General features: G+C 36.9%; 1 protein-coding gene across 1 annotated transcript in view; it reads left to right on the top strand.

The window, feature by feature from the left end:
- Positions 1-20145, top strand: part of LOC140165944 (gamma-aminobutyric acid type B receptor subunit 2-like) — a 447371-nt gene extending 427226 nt beyond the window's left edge. Inside the window, 10 exon segments of the mRNA XM_072189287.1 lie at positions 627-759; positions 2276-2383; positions 2874-2996; positions 3886-3996; positions 5280-5504; positions 6402-6437; positions 7698-7865; positions 10208-10328; positions 11819-11909; positions 13405-20145. Of these exon segments, the coding sequence (XP_072045388.1) occupies positions 627-759; positions 2276-2383; positions 2874-2996; positions 3886-3996; positions 5280-5504; positions 6402-6437; positions 7698-7865; positions 10208-10328; positions 11819-11909; positions 13405-13699 (1411 nt within the window). The 3' untranslated portion in view covers positions 13700-20145.
- Positions 20146-20876: the final 731 nt, after the last annotated feature.

Here is a 20876-nt window from a genome sequence, read left to right as displayed (position 1 = left end):
ATACTAGTACCTTGCCATTGTAAATGCTATTCGGCTATTTCGTTTGAAATCCATACACCCCATGGAAGACATGACCTTAATCTTCAAATGGGATTACCTGAATAGGTGACCATTAGAGAATGAATTTGGAGAAAACTTTCTGATAATTACATACACTCGCTGAGCAGCAAGACCTTCCCTCTAAGCTTTTAATCCGATAAGCTGATTATCTATTTGACATTCTTTGATGTATTACTGAGCTCAATCATCTGAAATTACTGGAGCGTGAGCCACCCAGTCTGGTGGCTCAGCATAGTATTTTATTAACAGAAGGTTTTCTCCAAATTCATTTCCTAATGACACCCTTGTGTAAAAATTAAGGTCATGTCTCCCATAGGGATTGTGTGGATTTCATCTAGAATAGCAAAATGTGTCGCAGAGTGTCTTTCGGATGACATTTCTGGCGGAATAAAAAAAAAAAAATTTTAATCCAATAATCTACTTTTTCGCCATCTCAGATAATACAACGTCTTTCTAGTGAATCGATAGCGTCAGAATTGAATCCCATTGTAAGTTTTATAAAAGAAGGGTATAAAGTATCTATGTCGAAAAAAATAAACACTATTTTGTATTTTTTTTCATTGCAGATATATCAAAATGTCCAGTCCCTATCTAAATAATTTGATTTTATTTGGCGGCATATTGGCGTATATCAGTGTCTATTTTCTAGGGTTGGATATGGGATTACTTGGAATAGAGGCCTTCCAAGCCGTGTGTGCGGTAAGAACTGTTTTATGTTTTTTTGTTTGTTGTTGTTTTTTGTTGTTGTTGTTTGTTTATTCAACTTTGGAGTGTACTACACTTCGTATGGAGTGCGTCAAACCATCAACCCCATCATAAGTGTTGCGTAATATTAACGTAAGTTTTATAGTTGAATGCTTCCCAACGCCCAATGCTTCCCAATGCTTCCCAACGACCAAGTGAGGCGCTTGAAAGAAAAACACGTTTATTTTTAGCTAGCTACTCATCATGTCCGTCTATATGTCATTTTGGAAGGGAAGTTTGCTCCTGGGACGGGTAAAACGCATGCTTTCTTACATGCTGAATAATAAAAAGTGCTTGAGAAAATATCCCGGGAAAGTAGGCCTATATTGAACTTGAGAGTCGATCGTATTTACAAACAAGGCCATTATAACAATGCATATTTTTACTATTTGAAACCCTAAGTGGCTGTAGAAGTCTGGTTAATGTAACGACAGAAAGACGGGGAAATTTATCATCATTTCTAGCTATGACATGACAGAACTGATCAACTTGTAAATTTTCCAAAAATGAATTTGGCTAAACATAAGTAACGCAATTATTGTGATGATAACGTTATGAATTTGGCATACTGCATAATATTGATTCGTTTCTTGTTAAATTCATAATACGCATTAATTCTCCCTTGAATTCGGTCGATTCATAATACAATGCACCTCCAGCGTTTGCTGGGGGAGAGGTCAGAGCAACCGCTGGCGGCGCATCGTATTGTGAATCACCAGAATTCCCGATTGTGGGATCAGGCGATGCGGCCATACACCGTTAACTATGAAACCATGGAAGCTATCATATTTCGCCTACACTGGATCACCAATAAATAACTAATATGCTGCCCTCTGCTTGGAGATCCCTCGTTGGCTAATTTACGGGAATTCATGCGTAACATAAATTGAACAAAGATACGAATCACTATTCGGCAGTTTGCCAAGCCCATAACAACATTTAATGAGATACTTAGCTTTTTCCATTCATAGAAGGCTAAAATTGACAACATTAACAAAAGATCGACACATGTCTGCAGTGTGCGACATTTCATGATTATATGTTCGATACATTTTGGTTCAGCATAACACTTCGTCGCAGCGTGTGGATATTAGTTTATTTGTGGTGTAAAAACGCTATTGATATTATACCGTTTATAAGTTCGTTGACAATTTTGTCTACATATTATGTTTTTAAACGAACTGACATTTTTACTTGACAAAACCAGGTGAATTTTTACTCACTACAATAGTTCGTCCTTCACATCGGAGGACTTCATCAGATATGACTGATCTGATCTAAGCGGCAGAAACCAATCTCAAGTGGATCAGATGACCATATCAGTCATACATGATGAAGTCCTCCGATGTGAAGGACGAAATATTGTAGTGAGTAAAAATTCACTTGGTTTTGGCAAGCAAAAATGTCAGTTCGTATTTAACCAACAAACCTGATGAACTTATTCAACATGTTCAATGTTTTTGTTTTTCAGGCTCGTGCATGGTTCTTGTGCCTAGGTTTTACCTTTTCATATGGTGCTATGTTTGGAAAAACGTGGCGAGTACACAAAATATTTACAAACATCAAAATGAAGAAAAAGGTACAGCATTATTTTTTGTAATTTATTTGTCTCAATTTTCTCTTCCTCTTCTCTTCTTCCTCTTCTTCTTCCTCTTCTTCTTCCTCCTCTTCTTCCTTTCCTCTTCTTCTTCCTCTTCCCTTTCTTCTCCTTCTTCTCCTTCTCCTTCTTCCTCTTCTTCTCCTTCTTCTTCTTTTTCTTCTTCCTCTTCTTCTCCTTCTTCCTCTTCTTCTTCCTCCTATTCTTCCTTTCCTCTTCTTCCTCTTCCTTTTCTTCTCCTTCCTTTTCTTCTCCTTCTTCCTCTTCTTCTTCCTCTTCTTCTTCCTCCTCTCCTTCCTTTCCTCTTCTTCCCCTTCTTCTTCTTCTCCTTCTTCTTCTCCTTCTTCCTCTTCTTCTTCTTCTTCTTCTCCTCCTTCTTCTTTTTCTTCTTCTCCTTCTATATATTACTATCATTATCCTCACCATTATCATATCAGTTTTATCACATTATTATTATTACTATCTCTAACAGGTTATAAAAGATCACCAATTATTTCTGTTAGTCGGTGTCCTAGTCTTCCTCGATTTGATTCTACTGGTTCTATGGCAGACAATAGACCCCTTAAAACCAGTTGAAAAGAAAGAAGAGGAACGGGTAAGTTTGCTTTTAAAGTGTATTCGTATAAAATTATACAGAACTTCCATTTGCATTTTTTTACATTATTATGTAGAACTTAGAGGATGGTTTTAAATATAACTTTAATGATGTGACCTGTATCGAAAAGAGCTGAAACACTTTTGAACCCTCGGATATGCCATTCAGATTGGGACATTCTAATGGTTTTATCAAATTCTTTTTCGGACACTACTCCCTATTCCAGAAAAATACCGCACTAATCTGTTTTGATTAATAAAATTGAAACCTTGACTAGGCCTACCTTTCCGCATAGTAAACCACATATGAAAAGGTTTGAATACAAAAACAATTCTCTTATAAATGCATCTACGCACAGTTTCAACTCGATACACCCGAGCACAATGAAATTTTCAAGCACAGCGAGTCTAGACTCTACGCAGACTGTGTTTTACTACACCATTGAGAGCATAGCATCAAAAGAGCTGTGTGAGATCTAGTAGAAAATAGAAATCTGTGATTGGTTTTTGTCAAAACTCAATTGTTCCCTATCCAATCAGAAATATTTTTATATCGAACGAAAGCTAACACTTCCCCCTAAAAACACTTTTTTTCATTAGGTCAACACATAACGCAATTCAATGTTTATAGCAAGGCGAATGTGGCAAAACCTTACAGTGTTCCTTACAATAGTTTTCAAATTTAATGTCATTAAATGAAAGAGCACACTTATATATTGTCCATATACTAGCTTCATTTTAATAGCAATGGCCAATTCTCTTTAAATTGCAAATCTTGTGCAAAAAGTTACTATTTTCGCCTGTTTTGTCATACGGTTGTAAATTCAATGAACTATGACTTTGCTAAAAGAGCGGTTATAAATTGATTTGATTGTATTTCGTCTTTTCAGCCTGACCCGAGTGGTGCAGACCTTTTAATCACGCCTATAGTATACAATTGTGACTGTAGAAAAAAGAATTACTGGCTGGCCAGCATATATATTATCAAAGGAACATTAATGGTGAGTAGAGTACTGTTACATCCATATACTCCACCACATGCCCCACCCTTTATATTCCAAAACGTGGAAAGAGGAAACCGGGACGGTGCGCACACTGTACTTACAGTATGTCCAGCACCTCATGGGAGATAATGACGGGATGCTGCAGCCAAACAAAATTGTTTCGCTTGCCCAAGATCGCAATAGTTGGAGAAAGCTTGTAGTCGTCTGCTCCGCAACCGACTGATGATGATGATGATGATGATGATGATGACACTCTTAAAATAATATGTACTAATAAATCAACCTTGCGAATGTGGTATTCCAGTTGAAATCCATAGGCCTACATCCCCTATGGAAGAAATAAGCTTAACCCACACTATAAACTGTTATTAATTGTGATACAATTTGTATACTCGTGCCCCCATATGCCCTTCCTTGCCCCTCTTTCTGGATTTATAATTTTCTTGGAGAGAGATTTTGTCGGAACCTTTTCAGTAGTAGCCTATATAATTATCCATTTGCATTTAATGGTGTATCTAAGGACTGTATTTCCATCTAACATATATACATATGGTTCTAAATATACCTTACATTTCCTGCGATACATCAAAACATGTTTTCGTGCTGTCTTCGTCAGTTTTGATATTTACATGGCTGCAGTATATATTGACAAGTCTAAGTTTACCCATTACAGAAAAAGTCATTTAAGTCGACCAGGGGTTTGTGTGTAACTACTGTCTACAAAATGACCATAATGCTAACGTGAAATGGTAGTTGTATTGTGGATCAAGTGAAAATCCGGGGAATTTTGATGATTAGATGATGACCCCGGATACCACCTATCTAGCCCAGATATGTTCTGCACAAGAACAGGAAGATCTTTGTTGCCAATTTTGGAGATGCTGCAAAGGGTGGCCATCTTGGATTTCAAAATGGCCGCCACTATATTTTGCCCTTTTTTGAGCATCATATACATGGACTAAAGATTGTTTTGTTTTTGTTGTTATTGTTGTTTTGGAGGGAGCAGTCACAAATTGTTTTTTCGGAGAGAGCAGTCATTGGGTTTTGAGCAGTTCTCGGGGTATACAATAGCGTTTTTGAAGGATTCCCAGTAGGCTATGGTTAATGATAATTCTAATCGAGTGCGCCCTCAATTTGCTGATTTCATCTAATTTGACATACTTTTTTCTATATTTTAGCTCATTAATGACATTATATACTTTGTTATAGTGAAAATCAGACGTTGTGAATATGTCTTAAAGGATATACAAATAACACATGCCATTCTTTATTCTTTTCAGATATTTGGTCTTTTCTTAGCATGGGAAACCCGTCATGTTAGCATTCCCGCCCTCAACGACAGCAAATATATAGGAATGAGTGTATACAACGTTGTGATAATGTGTGTGCTGGGAGTGGCGTTATCTGCTATCATACAAGACGACCAAAATGCCTCTTATGGACTGGTGTCTATATTCATTTTATTCTGTACAACAATCACACTTTGCCTAGTTTTTGTACCAAAGGTAAAACAACCTTGTTTTTATCAAAATGATTGTAGAATTCTTATATAATCGTTATGAATTTGGCAGAGAGACGAATTAGAGTTTATTATAAACCGGTCCTATCTGCGCGATTCGCCGAGCGCGAGTAGCGATCAAGCTTTTTATATTGTTTTATCTGTCAAGAGAAGGCGACGTTACTGATTATTTAGCAGTGAAATGTTTCCACAAGGCACAGTTCTTTAACCCCAATACATTTGCACATTCATTGAATGACCTTTGAAAATTTGGGTACAAAAACTCATACTCTGAAACTTGAGGTCAAATTTTGCACTATGATTGTTTAATTGAGGTTATTGAACTATGCCAATGGGATGAGGCCATTGTGGTCTATTGTGTTATACGCGGATTCTATTCTTCCATCTGCAATAGCTGCCATGTGTCGGATCTTTAGATGTGTACAATATAGGATGCAGTGAGAAATTGTCAAAATGTATATAGGGCAATTCCTCAAATAGATTCATCAGGATTGTCCGAATAGAATTATATAATGTTCTTAAACAAATCCAAGAAAAGGTGATGTTAACATACCTCAATGACGTTTCGTGCTGTATCACAGCACTTTCTCAAATTGAATGATCAGCTTTGACCTTTCTCGTCGGTTGCTTCCTATTGGTAGCTGACGTAGATGGCGCTGTTAGTAACTGATCATAACTGAAGACAACCATGTGATAGGCTGGGATGAAGCCAAAATAATAGAGGCATTGAATCCAACAGAAAAAGAAGACACGTAAAGGAATCAATATGGATAAGAAAGAGGGGGCAGGCTAATACCCCTCAACAGGGATTGTGGCAACTACTTCCTTCCGCATATTTATGATAGGCATATATAAAAGAGTGCTTATTTTATTTCTGATAAAGGTTAAAACTCATCGGCGCGTTTTACGAAATGCTGGGGTAAGAAATTATAAACAAATCTTGCTTACACGGCTGAAATGATAGCTATATATGTGATCATGGTGATCTTACTAACACTTCAGTTGCTGAAAGTCATATTAACATGCTTTACTTTAAAACGGGAATAGAGCGATATACTACCACAAATTCATGGAGCTTGAGGTTGGGTTTATCCCTTTAATTAATTAAATGGGGCTTGCTTGTTCGTTTGTTTGTGAGCGTGTTTGTTTGTGTGGTGTGTTTGTTTGTCTGGGCTGGACCATAAGGGACACACGCTTAGGTTCACACCAAATTCATGGTCCAGAACTATAGACGAATCCAACGAGTCAAGTGATGGTCAGAATTCAGTTGGCCATCACTGGGTCCCGTCTGCATCAAACTGGTGTTGTTACTGCCCAATTGGGTGGATTAAATCCGCTTAAAAAATCGATGTTGAATTGTATAGTGTTGTAAACTTTCATCATTCTTTTGTCTACGTGTAACACGGGTGATGGAATGCAGTTTAATATCCCCACCAAGGCCACATCATTTCACATAAACGGGGACCCAGCTATGGCTACCATTCCCGGCTGCCATTGAGGTGTAGGAATGCGTGAAATTGGATTCGTCTATATGCAAAATGCACAAGCCAGGCTAGCTTAGCCCATAAAAAGCGCGCTGGTCATTATGACAATTATTCATTATGGTGATGGTTCCCGAATCTCGCTGATATTTGATATATTTAATGTGACATGGCTTCCATTACTAATCTGAATCGATTTAGCATTTATTCTAATTAGCTCATTAATTATGCAAGTATGCAAATTAGAGGGCGGCCACGCCAGCTAGACAATTATTCTACAGTAAAGCACATTAGAAACACTGAGACCAAGTTTCAATTAAATATTTCTGCAAAATAAAATACCATGATCATTTATGTACGCGTATGTGTATTAATTTTAGTAATATATTGGCAAAAATTAGATGTTCATGAGCTTTTTCAGTCATTAAAAAAACGGGGTGGTGTGTTGACAAAGCCTTTGCAATTGCAATTTTACAAAGAATAGAATAGTACATTTTGTAACAAATTAACAAATAATAAGGGCCTCCATCACCAAATTTTGAGAAATTACGGACGATAAACATGTTATTTATTTTACTTGGCCTTAAATACATTTTTTTTTACATTTAGGGAGCACCCACGAGGTAGCACATTCGCGCTCGAGGTTTGAACTGACCATTGCATTCATTTTCTCTACCTTCCATAATTTCTTCATTCAGGTAATTGAGCTTCGGGTGAACCCAAATGCTAACGAGAGAATACGAGTCATGGGCACACTAGATAAAAGCTGCAGAACAGCCTCAACTACTGCCAATAGTATGGACTCAGATACTAAAATGAAAATATTATGTAGTGAGCAGAATGATTTAAAAAAGAAATTAGATGAGGTAGGTGGAACCAATGACTATGTGCATGACAATTCATATGTTTCTCTGCATGCTTCCTTTGTATATAGATAATTGAGCTACGGATGAACCCTAATGCTGGTGAAATAATAGTAATTACGCCAATGAATCGAGATAGAGCGGCATCAGCTCCTCCCAGTAGTATGGACCCAGAAATTAGAATGAAAATATTATCTGGGAAGCAGAAAGAATTAAAAAAGAAATTAGATGAGGTATGTATGCAGCAATAATCAGGTAGGCCTACATTCTTATACATATTCATCATCATCATCCTTCGGCTGCGGAGCAGGCGACTACAAGTTTCCTCTAACTACATCGGTCTTAAGCCATTGCTGATAGTTGACCTTGACTCAGCATGCTGTCCGTGTCCCCCAAAAGACACTGGATGTATTTCCAGAACAAGGTTCGTTGCCGTCCAGGTTTTCTCTTGCCATGAGTTGGGATATACAATGCAATACATACTGAAGATTTCAACGGGCTCGCTGTCGGACAAGCCCGACGTACAAGTAAAAGTCTGTCAAGGTTTCGTCTTGCAGGGGACAATAACATTTTTAGGAGCTATCCGTATGGAATATGGACTGCCCTTGGTCTATATAGGGTATCGTATAGGGCTGCCCCTTGCCAATGACTATACGAATATATTATTCCTTCTCTCGAAATTATAGTTATGAAAAGAATCCGTCTTAATAAGTTGGCGCCTCTTTCATTATATTGAAAATTCGGTGGCTCTAAAAAGAGCCGTTCATTTAAAATAAGTCAAACCTGACGAAAACTTGACAGTTTAATTCTTGTCCTGCATCCGGTGATTCCAATCATCTTCATCACGCGAAAATACCATCCGCATACCGTGCTCATCATTCTGATACTGCAATCTTCGTGTGCAAAATGGTATCCTTTTGGCACTAGATAATCACGAAGACGCTATTCTCGTATTGCTTGATTTTTCATCAGCATTTGATACGATTGATCATACATATCTTCTTCAACTTCTTCCATCACGCTATGTCATCTGCCAAGTATGCGGATGTACATTTTGGATCTTGTATTCCACATACAAGGAATAACTCACAAACAAGTATAGGTTTGGTAGCGTATCATTTTTTACTACATCTCATGATAAGTGTTCACTAGCCCATGACCAATATATATCTCAGTGATCATGTGTGTGTGTGGCCTAAGCTCTCCTCACACACTATGAATATTCATTTGTGCATTAATCATGAATTATTACTAGGCCTACACATCATCATCACACCATCTCTGGTACTGTGTTAAAATGTTTGTCATCATTATCTATAAAATCGTTCCCCATCTACATCACTGATCTGCAATGATTTGTCTGCTTCTCATTACCGTTAATGTGGAGTTCCTCAAGGCTCGGTAGCTGGACCTTTATAGTCTGCTACTTGCCTCGTCACTTCCAAGACCGAAAGTCTCCGCAAAGTTAATGCTCATGCTCCATACTTTCAAGTTTCCGAACAAAAATACTCCATCCAGCCTACTTACTTGCACCACCTCGCTCTCTTCGTTCACCTAATAAATCACTTCTCGCATCAACTACATTCTCTAAAACCAAACTCCTTACGGTGACAAATCTTTGACATTTGAATACGGCTTCAACTTCAATACTGCTATATTTTTCTCATTTTTTTTGGCCAAATTCTTCATTTCAAAAATACCTAATGACAGTTTCAATGACTTATCCTTTACTTTTAAGCAATGTATACACAATTTTAACACTCTCGGTGGGATCGCTGAATAGGCCTTTTACTTTTAAGACTCGGCTTATGACTCATTTCAACGTTATACGAGCGTAACAGTTTTTGAGGGGTTTTGGGTTTTGATTTGTTTTTCCTTTTTTTTTCCTTTCTTTTCTTTTCTTCAATATCTAAATTCTACTGCCTCAGACACTTCATTTATTACAATTTTCTCTTTACATCTACATTACAATTGTACCTTCATCATATGTCCGTGTCATGTAAAATGTTTTGAGGAGACTTTTACCGTAGTTCATTGCTTTTAAGCTAAGGCGTAAATGCTACGGTAACATTTTTCTACCAAGGGCAGAATAGTCACTAATGCTGATTTCATACTATCATGCCGCTTGCCGCTGAGCGGCATGATGCATGAGCAGTGCAGCCAAACGGACACAATCAAGGCTTATGATTGGCTGATACGTCATGTCGCAGTTGCCGCAGCGGCAAGCGGCATGCAAGTATGACAGGGGCATTACACGTGGTATTGCTTGGTGAGTATCTTAATTGTAATCAAGTGAGAACTTCATACTTAGCTAATCATTATTCAATGTTTGTATTTTTACCCAGAAAAATAAGAAAATTAAGGAATTAGAAGAGAAACTACATAGCGTTGCACCAGAAGAAGCCTCATTACTACTTAATGAAGAACTAAGAACAGATGATACGCTAAATTCATTTTATTCAAGAGGTAGGCGTATACCCCTTTATCATAATTATACATGTATACGCATATTCATATTAATCAACTTCCTTTTTATGTATACGCTGGCGAAGTGACGTAATAAGTCGGAGTAACTACCATAGCAATAGGTGAAAACAATTTTGAATATACCGCGCTGCACTACAAGCAGGTTACACTCATCACCTGTGTATGCCTGCAATCATAGATTTAATACAATACCGCTCTTTTCAATGATATTAATCTTACAGGTGCAAGTGATCAGCATGATATGGTTCAATGCAGAGGTACCGCGTGAACGTATCAGTGCAGCGCGGTATATTCAAAAATTGTTTTCACCTATTGCTATGGTAGTTATTCCGATTATTACATAACTTCCTTTTTATGTATAATCAATCATATTAACTCTCATTCATCATTATATAAAAAAAATCATTATTCTAATCGGGCTTCAAAAGTAATTTTCATGTACCTCCAAAGTTTTGTGTTTTGAGCGTTGTTCCAACCGAGTTTGATCTACCAGTCCATTCAGATGTTTTTTACTTTCATTTCAAAACAAAGCCCTTTTCAGAGACATCGTTTTATTTTTAGACACAAACAAACACTCCGATCGGGCGCGTAACAAGCAACGTCGTTCCGATAGATCAAAGCCATAGAGCTGTATATAGTATAACCACAGTGATATACAGCTCTATGGTCAAAGCACAATCCGCAAGAAATTATACACAATCAGGGGAAATTAGAATCTAAAAGGATTACTGTAAGTTCATGAAATTTAATCTTTTCTGTTCAAATTTATCTTAAAATATTTTTCCAATGTACTAATTTGCCTCCACACTGTTACGCCGCGCCCCTAAGTCTAACAATTTCTGATCTCGTGGATATTCTATACTAGTGCTTTGTGTTTATTTGACTTGATTCAAAAAAATAAATAATTCTTTTTATTGTATTTACATGAGCTCTTTTAGGAGCTGTCATTTCTAATGTACAATGCGGTAATATAAATCCCACATGCTTTCTATTTTGTTTCTCGCAAATTCTCGTATTATCCCGCAAGATGTTATTATCCTTCATATATTTATATTCACATTACGCTGCAGACACCTTAAACAATTGCTCCTATTTTACCACCGTTTAGCTGACAAAGAGAGTATCAACTCATTCAATTATACTATAACTAAAAATACTTCCAGCATGACACCTGTTACCAACTGTCAACATTTGACAACCAATTGCCTCATTTTAAGGTTACTTTCTGGAAAGCTGGACTAAGCAAGGCCATCTGATGTAATGAGTCTCAATCATGGTCATATGATAGGCCTTGTATGTGTAACAACTGTTCATCTCAGGGATAGGAAAGAATTCCTTTAAAACTAAAGCTGTCCGGAAGAATTGCTTTAAAACTTTAAGGGCGCTGCAGCGTAATGAATCATGGTGTTGTCATGTTCTTGCCTTACTACTATATTCATGTTCATTTCATTCCTACTAAACCCTAACAGCAACTGAGACCTCAAGAATATCAGCATTTCCTTCAATTCAGGGAGGTATTAAGGTGTGTGTACAAGAACCATCAAGTGACCAATCAAATAGGTAGGTATTACACTCTAAGAAAACGCCCCACTGATAATCTGGAATTCCACACAACATCACATCCCTTAACATACCCAGTTCATTTTATTAACCACATCCGTATCAATAATATTTACCAGCATAATTTATTTTAAACTCATACATTGAAACAGCGTTCACTATATATATATATATTACAAAAATATACCTTAACATTTTTGGGGCATTTCCGCTGGTAGATCCCAACTGTTTGAAGTCATAAGTTGACAACACACCTTGTGCCATTTTATCATATGGTAGAGCTAACAGTTATACTCTTAATCACAACTTACATACGAACACAAGCCTGTAATAGACTAATAGTATGCTTACACGTAGTGTATGGGGTACTATTCTCAACTTACGATTGTTCATACAAAACACACCCACAGACATTGAAGAGAATTAACCTGCCTATTTGTACTTTTTCACTATCAGTAGTCCTCATAAAACTCTAAAAATATTTGAAATCTGTAAAAATAGCTTAAAAGTGAAAGACGAGTCTGTCAAATTCTGATGAGGAAGCAAAGAGGAAGAATACAGCAACAAAGTGAAGCTGTGAGTAGCCATTTAATTGCGTATTGCTGCCAGTGTATGTACGGGCATAGACCTCCAACATAGACTCAAATGTCAAATTGTATATCTTTATTCAATCACTTTGTATATCTTTATTCAATCACTTTCGGTCCTATAGTTTGATCAGCTCGTAATCGGCTGGAATTATTAGGCTTTTATCACTATGACGAAAAGTAGACCCACGTTAAGAGTGTTATAGTTGATGATCTATATTTTGGGTATGAAAGAAAGTAGACAAAGTACAGGACTTCAATTAATAATTTGTAATACGTCTGGCGAGATGTCACAAGACAATCTCCAAATAAAATATATTGATATTAATCCGCGATGTGATAAGGCCCGCCGATTACGAGCTGATCAAACTGTAGTACGTGCAGAGTAACTTAGCCCACTTATACTTCGAAAGTTTCAGATTTAGCGACTCACTGATGCTCAAAAGAAATAATTGAATACCGAATCAAAAAAGACTAGTTTGCGTTTGACGTCAGGGCAAAGGCGCGACGTAATTGGTTGCTTACCTGCGCAGTAAAGCATTTTTGGTCTGGTTGACAGGACGTATACGCAAACTAGTCTTTTTGTGGAAGATGTTAGAAATATCTTCCACAGAGGGAGTATGAATTTCAAATGGAATGAACACATTAGGCAGCTAGTACATTTGAATTTCGTACATCCTCTAAGAAAGAGTCAACCTAAATCTTCCACAGAGGGAGGATGAGTCTCAAATACAGTTAGTTCATGTGTTAATTCCATTTGAAATTCATATACTTCCCCTGTGAAAGATATTTTCAAAATTTTCCACGGAGGGGGGGGGGGTGCCTGTAAATGGATTAGCCCGATATATGTCTCTTTCCATAATATATTAATGATTGATACAAAAGTATTCGATTTATTGCAATTTCAGGAACTCCAGTAGTAGTCAAGGCAGAAGTAAATACGTGAATGAAATGGACGATGATGAAAAAAGTGAATATTACACCGAATTTGGAGGTGTTTATTTAGGCGAGTCATGCCCACCGACGAACAGTAAGTCAAAAACTAGTACCCCGTCAGAACATACAACAGACTTACTATCGCCTCTTGCAAATATCGCACAAGTGCACAGGTCGTTCGAAGATGAAGAAAGTTTCTTTGATATTGGACCATCAATAGAGGTGGATCTCCCATCAACACAGCACTTAAAAATGAAATTGAGATGAAAACATTACGTGGTGGCGATAATGAATTAACTGTACCTGTGCCAATGTTTAATAATGGCAGGAGCCTACTTGATTAGGTCTCACGGCCAAATTCCGCCGCTCGAAGCATCGGGACGCCGATCAAAGCATCGGGACGCCGATCAAAGCATCGGGACGCCGATCAAAGCATCGGGACGCCGATCAAAGCATCGGAACGCCGATCAAAGCATCGGAACGCCGATCAATAGGAAGAGCCGATCCAGGAATGCCCAAGAACGTTGTTAATCCAGAACCAATGAACCTTGACCACACTACATTAAATCTGCGGTCTCCATTTCACTGCCGATGTAATATTCACTACAATGGCCTCATCCCAATGGCATAGTTCAATAACCTCAATTCAACAATCAGAGTGCAAAATTTGACCTCATGTTGCAGAGTATGAGTTTTTGTACTCAAATTTTCAAAGATCATTCAATGAATGTGCAAATGTATTGGGGTTAAAGAACTGTGCCCTGCTAGATGAGCATGTGGTGGATCCTAGTGATTGTAAAAAGTTTGATCTAAGTCTATCTTTACTTTGTCATTTCAAGTAAACAGTAACTTTGTTGAAACTAAAGGAAGAAGAATTTAAAACACTTAAATGATTAATAATTAATAATCAAATTATTTGATCATCCATATAGATTGGAAGAATGTGGGAATTAAATCAAAATCGTTTAAAAAGTGATATTATCGCGTGATAAAAGTTGGTAGTTTAATTGCAATTAAAAACAAGTTTACCACCTGGTCATTTTGACACTTTCCAAAATTATCATTCATGGTAGTTTGTAGTCCACTATAAGAAGGGTGGTAGCAAAATACCTAGATCGGGAAAATGGAACAAGCAAATTTTAAAATAGAACAATTATTTAAATATCAACTAAACTGCGAAAAAAATTCTTCCAATTTCTATGTATGTGTTTTGGCTTACTTCATCAATTTCTACATTAAGTTTTGGGAATCTGAAGACTAGCAATACAACATTTTGTTTTAAGATTGATTTTTAAAATATTGCTTTCCTAACTGGTGTTGTTGATACAAAATTTCAAGACCGGATTCCTAAGAATATATTGGTCGATCTAACACAATTTATGATGTCATTGTTTACGCGCAATTGCCGGAAAAATAAATGCGCATGACATGTTTCTGATAGAATTAAAAATTCTTGATCACATTTTCGTCTGCAATAAAAACAAATTTGCCACACTATTTTAGGTTAGATATCAAAAGCAAGCACTTGCATCTATTGAACTCAAATCGGTTATCTTTCGGCCTGCTAATCGGACTAATCGGCCCGGCCGATGCAAATTGCGGTCAAATTTGCACCGTTGCCTTAGATGATATATAATATATATTATATATTTATATCATATTTACTATTTGCTATAAGTATTCTTCCATTATTTTTTTTCCGTATGTAATTATTACAATATATATATATAGAGTAAAATAATTTTATACAGTAAATGTGCTATCAAAGTTTTTTGCTGAAGTCAGTGAAATAACGTATACTTAATGAATGGTCATTAATTTTTAACTTCCTTTCAAGTCAAAACATGTGACACATATATTTAATCTGTTGAAATATTTTTATACTTTTTCATCCCGATTATTATGTACATTGTATTTGATCTATCCGTAATTCGTGTAATACCGTTAAATAGAGCTACCAGTGTCAAACCGTCTGCTCGTCTTTTTTATTTCGCGCGCATTTGTACGAGAGGCAATTCTATCGATGCATTTTTAACAGCAGCTTATTAAAAGTAAAAACTTAACTTTCATTTCTTATTACATTTTAAGCCTCTAAGGTATTAATTTTATCAACAATCTATTTGAATGTATTCTACTTGTTTTGTCGGGTTTTTATTTTCAATTATTTTGTTTCGTGTCGTTGATTAAACGTGATTTATTTAAAGAAATGCCGAGAGGTTGTTTCAGTGTGTTCCCTGCATGCACTGCGTAATTATTGCGCAATGTGATAAACGGGTCTATTTTATCGCACTTTCACGTTCAAATGCAGTGTTAAGAAATAGTCTAAGAGAAATGGTTATTAAGACTTTTGTCGTTTAATTTGATAAATGGATCTGGATAACGTTTTTGAAACCGTAAACTTTAAAAGTTATCATATTTTGACATACTCAAACATTAAATATTAGGGACAAGCTAGATGAAACCAACAACCTCGACCCATACATAATTGCATTCTGGGATACTCATGAGTCAACCTCTGAGAGATGCTTACGTTACGTAATTGGTGACAAGTGGCAATTATATTCTGGTGTTATGTGGTGTGTGGTTATTTTTTTCTCAATTTTATGTAATAAGTACTACGTTTGTTTGGGAATAATTATATTTTCCGCAATTAATTTAGATGTTTATATCCAAGGGCGGTGCAATTAAGATTTGTAATAATGGTATTGAAGAAGCATTTGATTTAGGTGCGTTAAAGCTCGATATTTTTGAACATGTTGAATAACAACAACAAATTATCGTTATTAATTTCTTTTTTTTTTTTTTTTTGTTCCATTTTGGCTGTTATATTTACTAGTATTGTTATTAACACTCTTACGATCTGCGGGCAGATTATTTTGCCAACAATGCTTTTGAATCAAAATATTTTCCTCACTCTTTCATAACCATACAATCGCAATATATTTTATTTAGCAAATAAATTACATTAAAGGAGTATTTTGTGATGCTAGCATCTTCATTAATGACATTTTTCAGTAGAATTTCACTTCATTCCGATTTTGCGTAAATTATTTAATATCAGAAGGATATTCCTCGTTTTCAAAATGCAATTCGATATGTCTGATCTGCTCTCAGATCCCACAAAAAATACGTGAAAATGTCGCTATCCGAGCCCTTAAACAGAACATAAATACAAATTTGACGATATTTTTGTCAAACGAATGCATATGCAAAAAGTTTTTTTGCACACAAACTTTATGTAGTTTCCGATGGTATAAAAAATCTCAACTTAAAAAAAAAGTGGGGGAATGAGGCTGTGGATCACAAAATGCTCCTTTAATGACTTTCATCACGATTTAATGTTCAACTTTCGTTTCTATTATCAGCGACTTTCTTTGGCAATATGCAATATAGACTTAATATTTTAATGTCACAAAAGTTAAAAGGATCTACCGTAAAACCTCGTCTTCAAGCATATAGAGTATATTTGATGAAAGCTAAATTAATATGAAACAGCCGTAAATATACCAATACAATAGATTGGTCTTATAATAGTACTTGTTTGTATATGCTTGTATCGGTAATTTATTTACTCAAACAATATTATAAATGCTGTCAATGGATGGCGCCTGGATTAATTTAGCTTTCATCAAAAGTACTCTATATGCTTGTAGACGAGATTTTACGGTATTTCAATTGAGTATTTATGTGTAAAATTCATAAATCAAGAGATGGCCATAGATGCCATATTCCAATACTACAGCATGTAAAAAGTATATTACAGCATGTAAAAAGAGGTTAATTAGATCCAAATTTTAGAACGATCTTGTTTTTTGTGATGTGCATATATGCTGCTATAATTTCATTTCAAATAATTTATGGTGCTTATATTATGTTGAAATCTTTTAAAATTAATTCGATAAACTCGTACATAATTAAATAGGGAGCACAAAATGAAACCGGTAGCTTTAGTCATAATAATGGGGTTAACCCCGGGTTTTAACAAGATAATTGATAGTATTATTTAACAATAAGTTAAAATGTGTTTATAACACTAATGTGAGTTAGGGGGTGGGGGTGCGTGTGTTGTGTGTGACAATGTTTTTTCAACATGACCAGAGAGGTGGTATACTCTGACGTTTTTGCGTATTCGGCCGTATGCAGAAACAAACAATACAATTTTGATTTGATCCTCCATATAAATATTACATTATCAATTTCATCATACGTGCCTTGTCCTATGTTATGAGTTTATTAGCTGGTTCGTGTGTGTCGAAATGCTATGATTATGAATAAGGCCCGGGAATAAGGTTTGCGTCAGTATGGAGTGTGTAGGCCTATGTGTCTTGTAGCCTACAGATTCAGGTGGAGATAGGGTGGGTGTGTGATTGTGGGGTGTGTGCGAGGGAAGTGTGCAGGGTGTAGGGGTGTGGCTGTGTTAAACGCGAGATAGAGAGAGGTTGCGATTGAGAGGTTTCGATAGTTGCGATATGTATAATACTAATAGCGATGTACACTATAGAAAAGTGCTAGATCAGAGGTATGCCCGGGTGTGTGTAACATTTAATGCGAGTCGATGTGGGATGGGTGTGTGATATAGATAGCAAATACTGTACGAGTGTATAATAAGTTAATGGTGTGTGACGCGTGTGTGGAAGCACTTGAGTTTGGAGATGTGTGAGGTGTGTGAGTAGGGTGCCTGTTGCATATTCTAGTCATTATGTTGCTTGCACATGTTGTTGCTCAGTATATGGAGAGGGTGTGTGGGGTAGGTAGGGGTGTGTGGTGATCACTCGCGTGTGGGGTGTGTTGCTCTCGCAGTAGGTGTGTGATCGTTTGTCGGGGTGTGTGAACATGTGTATAGTAGGCGTGAATGTGCAAGGGGTGTGCGAGTGAATGATGCTTATACGAAGTTATTGGGTGATGTGGGGTCAGGGGAGTATTACGAATGAATATAATGGTGGGTGATTTGTGGTGTACAAGTGTGGATATGAGACATATGGGTGTGTATTCCTAGTTTTGAATGTGTGCGAAAAAGCGAATGGTCGTGAATTTATTCTTGAATATATTATAGCTACCGCGCATGCAGATTTGCAGTGACTTACGTACGTTGCGCTTGTCATGTTTGTATTTAGGAATTGAAAGATGTTATTGCAAAGGTGTAAGTGGATGTGAGGTGTCGGGTGCGTGTATGTGGAAATCACGGTGTTTCTTTGTGGATGGGCTTTTGACTTGTATACGTGCGTGTAGTGTTGAAGTGGATAAGAGTGATGCGACTGGGCGGGGTGCTGCGGGGAATGTATGATATTATGAAATATGGAGTGTGTAATGGTGGAACATTGTGGATATGAATGGTGTGCTCTGTGAGTATATGGGTGTGATGCTGCTTGTGGATGAGTGAATGCTATAAAGTCATGAGCGTGAAGCGTGACTATGCTAGTGGGTGTGTATTAAGATTGGTGGGGGGGGGGGGTTGCGTGTGATGAGAGATGAGGTAAGGTCATCGGCTTTGTATTGTTGAGACATGGGAATACGTAATAGAGTTGGTGCGTCTGGTTGGGGTAGCCTACGTATGTATATGGGATGTGTGTGTTGTATAGTGGGTGTGTTGCGATATGTTAGGTGTGTGTCTGAAGTGTACTGGGAGCGTGTGCGTATTTAAGTTTGTATCGAGTATATGCGTGAGTTGGGGTGGGTGTATTGGTGTGTACCAGGTGAGGGTGTGGGGTGTGTGCGTATGGTGTTGAGTTGAAGCTCTTGTATATAAGATTGTAAGGATATCAATGCGATATAGTAAAGCATTATGATTTTCATAAAATTATCTGATTCTGATGTATTATATAGGCTAGGCCTAAAATTTTGCTTCATTTCGGTTTGAAATTCTCTAGGACTAAGAAAACATTACAAGAAGTTACCGTTCTATTTTTGTGCTCGCTATAATTTTATTTCTCAGAAGAAAAAAGCAAACGTGTAAAATAATTCAAAAGAATCCCGATAAACATTAACCAATCTTTGTTTAACCTGTTGGGCTGATCCATTTACTGTTACTGTTCACACCCCTGTTGACGATTTTAGAAATATCCTCCAAATGGGGAGTATGAATTTCAAATGGAATTAGCACATTAACCAACTCTATTTGAAACTCACCCTCCCTCTGTGAAAGATTCAAGTTAAGATTCAAGTTGAATCTTTCTCAGAGGGTGTACGAAATTCAAATGGAGCTACCTAACGTGTTCATTCCATTTGAAATTCACAACTCTATTTGAAACTCACCCTCCCTCTGTGGAAGATTCAGGTTGAATCTTTCTCAGAGGGTAGGCCTATACGAAATTCAAATGGAACTACCTAACGTGTTCATTCCATTTGAAATTCACACACCCCCTGGAAGCTATTTCTAACATATTCCATTATAATGTGAATTTTAAGTGGAATAGCCTACGATAATGTCTTCGTTTCGTTTGTAAATCCTGTTTGATACGAAGTTTCATATTCAGTACGATGAATGCCGACGAGGGGAGCCTATCATATTTTTTTCATCCATTGTTATTTATTGTCAAACTATATCCAGATAGAAACCATGTTTTAGTAAACAATACCTCGTTTTATTTCTACCAAAATCTGGTAGCTGTTATGATTGAGACGTTTGGTGGCTTACATATACCCACTCGTTTATTGTTCATGTTCAAAAGATTGTATTACAATTAAACTTTTACACCGAATAAAAAAGTTGATTAATTTTACCAAACTTGTTTTGTGGTGTTTATTCAAACGAGAGTTGTATCAATTTATGATCAAGTTTATATATAAAAGAAGAAAACCGTGTCCATATAGATGAGTTGACTGGTATATCGATATGCTTGAGCGAAGTCTATACAACCATTACACTGTTCAATAGCCTATTGTGATGTGGCGGGGAGTTCAAAAGCACGGGCCCTGAACAAAATATGATGCGCGAGCATACATACTGCCAGGCAAAAACCAATGGAAATTGTGATGATGCGTGGCGAATACAACCAGGCAATAACCACAGTGGGCAATGACGTTAGAAGTCAACTCATCTATATTAATGAAACTAACATGTAATTGCGATGTTAGTAAGCCGTGGTAAACTAAAAACAAAATAAGCAAACAAATACAAACAAATAGAGGTTATCAACTCATGTGTGACTTCTAACAAAAGGCGCGGGTTCCCGTAGTATTCATCATTCAAACCAATCAATGCACGACCTCGGAGGTACCTGCATGACTTTGGCGGGCTATTTTGAAACAGTCGTGGTTTCACATGTAGTTTACTTCTTTTGAAAGTCCTAAGCAAGGTATAGTAGTCGCTGATAGGATATGCAGCTATAGAACACGGATAACCTCTATTCGCCACTTGCACGGTTCCGCCATTATGCACTATGTGCGGGGAGAGCCTCGAACTGGCAGCATACATGAATGGGAATTGAACCAGTCATATAACATT

The sequence above is a fragment of the Amphiura filiformis genome, chromosome 12, assembly GCF_039555335.1.
Source record: "Amphiura filiformis chromosome 12, Afil_fr2py, whole genome shotgun sequence".
In the NCBI taxonomy this organism is placed as follows: domain Eukaryota; kingdom Metazoa; phylum Echinodermata; class Ophiuroidea; order Amphilepidida; family Amphiuridae; genus Amphiura; species Amphiura filiformis.
The sequence above is the reverse complement of the archived record's forward strand: the minus strand, read 5'-3'. Positions and strand labels throughout refer to the sequence as shown.